Raw genomic sequence first — 5,727 nt, forward strand, 5'->3', positions numbered from 1 at the left:
GTCTTTAGAAGGCGTTTCTGACACCGGAAATGCAGCAATGGAAACCAGTTATGAGAAATCCTTGTCCGTTTAGTTAGATGTGATCGGAAAAAGCCCTTATCCGTTACAGATACTCGCTGAAGCATTTGAGGAACGAAATTAAAACATGTTGAAGATTTGCTTTAAAAAGGAAGGAGGGCTGGGGAGTCACAGAGAGCCTGACAAAGTGCTGCTGGCGAGCCCACGGGGATCCAGTACGTGCATCTCTCTGTCACTGCGTATGTTTACAAACAGTTAACGTCAGAAACCAGGGACACAATGAAGACCAGAGCCCGAGACTGCAAAACACCAAATCTATATTTACATCCACATATAATAACATAACTTCAAGCTGAAATACATCATAAATAAAACAAGTAATGTCTACTGTTTGACAACTTAAGTATCAACAATTAAAATAAATCAAACTGGAATGAAATAAATACATAAACAAAAATCCAACAGATTGTACCTCTAGTATATGTACTGTTGTCTCAAAGGGAAAAAACATACAAAACCAGTAGTATCCCAATAATTAATACTGATGGACAAAAAAAGGAAAAAAACACAACATTTTGGAGTACAAGGGCTGTGGAAAGGAAAACAAAACTGTTATTTTTAAGGGTTCAGAAATGTGGTTAAAAAGGAGAAATCTGAAAGGCCCCCAGATTTCAGCATAACATGAATTGACTTGTTTTCAAATAGATTTGGTGATTTTTTTTTAAATACAGATTTAAATTTCAGCCCTCTATCATCGTGTATATCCCCTTTTAAGATTTATATTTATCGTCACAGCAAGCTTTCTGTAACACTCATTGGATTAGGTAAGGATCAGGTCAATCATCTTTGTCAATGTGTTAATCTTCAAAAATAGGCTATAAAAGTGCAAAACTAGGAAAACAAAACTCTAGATTATGTACATATGGCTCAGCTTGTGAATAGAAAGAAAGGTCAATAGTGTACACTTTCCTGATACAAAGCACTTCATCACGATGCCAGCAGAGTCAGCTCAGAGAGGTCTCCCTTTTCACCTGGGAGTTAAGACTTTTCTATCAAGTCAGCGTCGTGTTGCATAATGAGAACAAACAAAAAAATCAGGATTCTTTGAGGACACTACCCTTGTTCTAATGGAGAAGGGCAAGGCAAAAAAAATTAACAGCGCAAATTTATTTCTGAAACAGTTTTCTTAATAAAGTGTGTTGTGGTCACTAAACCTAGGTACTGCTGAAAACAATCAGCCATGGACAGTGGATTAAGGGAACACAAGTGTAATAAAACATTTAGTAAGCCAGCTGGTGGCTAGTCTCTTTTTAAAACCCAACTTGTCATGTACACTGAGAAAATGGTGCTGCCTCCAAACCACCAAAAACGGGAAGACAACCAAGGTCTCAAGACCAGTGACGTCCCCGGAGCACCAGGAGCCTCAGTCGGCACTCCTGCACAATTCGTGTGTCTGTAATTAACCTGAGTGTGTCCACAGTTAACCCAAGCGAAGCGCCAGACACACCAAGACTACCAGAGGCAAACCTAAAATTTACCCCTCAACTTTCATTTCTTTTAAAAACTGCTTCCAATATATGTAATTCACATGTATAATTTAGTCTTTGTATTTTTATATAAATAATTCAGGCAAACGCCAGAATTTTCCAACAAAAATGATTCACTGGATAGAAAACTAAGTAACTCCACAATTTGGTATGTTTACTGAGTGTGTGGCTGGCCTAGAGGAAATGCTTCTCTATAGATAAACACACTTAAAAATCCCCCCACCAATCCCCTGAGAAGAGGATTATATGGGTCTGGGTCTTCCTCAGACGACCTACCAAAATTTGCAATAAAAGGGTACCAACTACAGAAAGGCGGACCTTGGTACACGCAGCACATATTCATAAAGGGTCAATGTTTCCGTTAACAATTCCATTAAGACAATAGACTGCGGAAGATTTAACATAATACAAATCATTGAAATTAAAAAAAAAACCGTACATTTTAGATGAAAGAGGACAAATAGCAGAAAAGAGCTCAAAGTGATGAGCAACATGAGAGGAAAAGAATACACACAGTATTTAAACAAGCAGGTTTACAACATGTATTTACAAATTTTTTACCTGAGGTGCAAGCGTTATAGACTTTCTCCCCACCCCACCCCCCAACCCAAATGATTTCTTTTCAGCAGCGCTCAAGTATGCAAAAAAAAAAAGAAACCCTCCATTTGTTATTTGGTCAATTCTAAAAAATCGTATTATTCGGGGCAAAATAGAGATGATGTCCAGTCTCCATTTGTGCACAACCCAAATCTTGCAACTGTAGTTTTTATTGCTATTTGGTACAAAAGTTAACAACTTTACAAAACCGTAGTGTTCCTCTGTTATATACACAGTACAATCACAGCTTATTTCAGTAGCTTTCAACATTTGCTTTTTCAAAGGATGAACTAATTTAATTTCATGGAGAGTACACATTTATATCCATCAAGACCTAAGGGGGGAAAAAAAGGTTTAAAACATGATTAGAATAAAACTAAATACAGTTTACAAAATTTTTTAAAAGTGTAATAAATACACAGAACTAAAAGGGTCTAGAAATGCAATGGATTCCACTTAAGCTTAAATTTTTAACCAAGTCTCGGGAGTCTGAATAAATAAGCTGCACCATTTAGGAGATGCTCATGTACAATGAACAGTGATTTAATGAAGATGATTTAACCAACAACCAGAATTTACATCAGATACAGGTGTCAAGTCAACTGCCACCTATAGGAAACTCTGGAAATTTATACCTAATGAAAGGAAAATATATGGCACAAGACCATGGGTATTTAAGATAAGACTCAGAATAGAATACCCTCCTCCACGAGAAAGGACAGGGCATAAAACACGGCTAACACTGTTTGGCCAACGTCTATGGAGTTTTACAGCTGAAATTCCCAGCCCTGGGCCAGGCACCACGTCAGCACCGCTCAGGGTGGAAGTCGGGGGCAGAGCTCAGGTGGGCATAAAGGCATGAGCCACAGGGCAGCGGGAACACAGACAGCGAAGGCCCAGCTCCCCGAAAATGTGCTGCAGAATACATGAGCTTAAGCACCAGAACGGGAGGGTGTGGAAAGGACGTTCCAGAGTAGAGAGAAAGGCAAGCAGAGAAGCCCAGAGGCTGCAGGCAGAGGCGGCAGCGGGACACACACGCAGTCCCCACCTGCCGCTCCACAGTGCACACACACCCATGAACCGTGTTTGTGTCTCAAGGCAGAGTGCATCTAATCCCATTTCTGTGATGATGCCAGCCTCATACCACTGGCATCACCTGAGCGGGAGAGAAGGATGCAGACGGACAGGCCCGTGTGCCCCAGGGAAAACCAGAAGGAGAGACTCTGCTCTGGTCCATGGGTCTCTATCTCTGAATCCAGATCTAGCAGGCACTGAGTCAAGAGTCTGCTCCTCGAGGATACGGTAGTGTTTAGCAGAACAAGAGCTGTCTGGGAGGGGATGAAATCTGCCCATGAGCCCGGGACTTTCCAGTCACTTTATTGTTAACTCTCACATAGATGCCATGCCCTCAGCCCAAACTTGGAAGTAACTAAATCAACATGTGCACGACTCCAAGAGCACCACCTGAAGCTTTTGCGTACCCACCACTAGATACATCTGCCGTGTGAACCAGAAAGTCAAAATAAACCTCCCTGCTCTGTCCCGCTCCTGCTCCTACTCTGATAAGGATTTATAAAGGCTTTGAACAAGCACTTAAAACTGGAGGGTTGCAGCACAGGCCTTGGATTTTGCAGACCGAGGACCAAAAAGCAGGCAGAGAAAGGTGCTAGACAAATTACATAAGCCAAATCTCAGTCTCCACATCTGTAAAGTGGGCACAGAGTCTCCTAACTCAGGGATCAGCAAACTTTTCCTATAACTGGCTAGACAGCTCTCGGCTTTGCAGACCATGAAGTCCCTGTCACAACTACCCACTTCTGCTTTTGCGGCCCCAGGCAGCCACAGACCATCTGTAAAGGAAACAAAGTGGCTGTGTGCCAATAAAACTTTATTAACAAAAACTGATGGCAGGTACTTGGCCTAAGGCTCTAAGGAGGATTAAACTAGCTCATGATGATAAACAATTCATTCAACCCCTAGCATGAAATAAACCCACAGTTAACTTTGAGTTGCTTTTGCTACTTTACCATGATCATCACCACTGATATCCAGAGACCCTGAGGGCTGTTTTAAAAACACTTCAAAATTCAAGTTAAAAGCAATTTTACTTTGTAATATTATACTGGATACATTAGATGGTTTGTTTTCAATTAGGTAAAATCAATACAGTGTATGTGCTCACCTTTCATTCCCAAAATAGGAAATCAAGTTTTTTTGTCATTTGGTCGATAATGTGCGTTCCCAATAAAATTCTCATAGTTCCTCTTTTGCAGCATGCTGCTAGATAAGTGTTGATAGGATACAGGCCTTTTTCCTGATTGGGGAAAAAAAAATAAATGAGCATTTAGAATTAAGCTCAACAATTAGCTAAGATGTGTGTGGGTTGTCAGAAGTCAATTTCCAAAATCCCTGATAATGTGACCACAACACATAAGACGCATATGTATTATAGGTACAAGGTAAAATACCTTTAATTGCCAGGAAGACATTTCTTAGCCTAGAATTTTAAGTCACTAAATGGTAAAATTATCTAAGTGCTGCTGCTGCTAAGTCACTTCAGTCGTGTCTGACTCTGTGCAACCCCATAGATGGCAGCCCACCAGGCCCCCCTGTCTCTGGGATTCTCCAGGCAAAAACATTGGAGTGGCTTGCCATTTCCTTCTCCAATGCATGAAAGTGAGAAGGGAAAGGGAAGTCGCTCAGTCCTGTCTGACTCTTCCCGACCCCATGGACTACAGCCCACCAGGCTCCTCCGTCCATGGGATTTTCCAGGCAAAAGTATTGGAGTGGGGTGCCATCGCCTTCTCCATATCTAAGTGCTAATAAAAATTAAAAGCCAAAATAGCAACATAAAGATTTTAAGCCTTTGTGTATCATGAACCAAAAGAGGAGGGGAAAAAAAAGACCAATTTACTCGCAACACAAAGTCTTTTCTCTTCAAGTAAAAGACAGTTATGACTCATGGTCCATTTTAAGTGCGGGGTGGGGGGGGGTACTTCCAATCGTAAGGGTGCAGAAGTTATTTTTTCATCAAAATTTTTATAAAAGTCACTGGACTGTGTGAAAGCGACTGTTTTTTAATTAGCTATCCCCCAATCAACTGGCATCAAGCCGTCTTTGATACAGAACTATCACCACCCAGAACCTTTCATTTCAAATTAATACAAACAGGGATGTTTAAAATGGATGTGTCCCTTTGGGCACAGAAACCTGCAGAGCTTATAACCAGGGAAGGCACTGAGGTTTCACCAAGTGGGACAGGTCCCCACCCACGCCTGTCTCACCTACTCTCACAGGCTCGGGTGTGTGCTAGACACGTCCGAGGCAGCAGGGGCTTTAAAGCCGCCTCCGCAGGGACAAGGACCTTCAAGGTACCTGTGGGCATCGAGGGGGGCAACACGGGGGAGACTGTGCATTAAGATTCACTGAAGGCTGAGCCCCAGCCGAAGGTGGCAGCGCAGTTCCCTAGGTCTGGAGACCGAAGGGACCCAGCAGCCTGGGAGGGGCCCGGCGCGCGCGGGTCGGGCAGGCTGAGCGCCCCGCAATGCACGTGGGCTAGCCGTCA

At 42.4% G+C, this 5,727-nt stretch overlaps 1 protein-coding gene across 1 annotated transcript in view; it reads right to left on the bottom strand.

Annotated features, from left to right (window-relative positions):
• Window positions 1–316: 316 nt before the first annotated feature.
• The window catches only part of ZNF217 (zinc finger protein 217), a 27,431-nt gene continuing 22,020 nt past the window's right edge, over window positions 317–5,727 (bottom strand). Inside the window, exons 6-8 of the mRNA XM_010840320.1 lie at window positions 5,447–5,537; window positions 4,345–4,517; window positions 317–2,496 (exon numbers count right to left, since the gene is read on the bottom strand). Of these exons, the coding sequence (XP_010838622.1) occupies window positions 4,367–4,517; window positions 5,447–5,537 (242 nt within the window). The 3' untranslated portion in view covers window positions 317–2,496; window positions 4,345–4,366. The remainder of the gene's footprint in view (window positions 2,497–4,344; window positions 4,518–5,446; window positions 5,538–5,727) is intronic.

This window comes from Bison bison, unplaced genomic scaffold (assembly GCF_000754665.1).
Source record: "Bison bison bison isolate TAMUID 2011002044 unplaced genomic scaffold, Bison_UMD1.0 scf7180017864143, whole genome shotgun sequence".
NCBI lineage: Eukaryota > Metazoa > Chordata > Mammalia > Artiodactyla > Bovidae > Bison > Bison bison.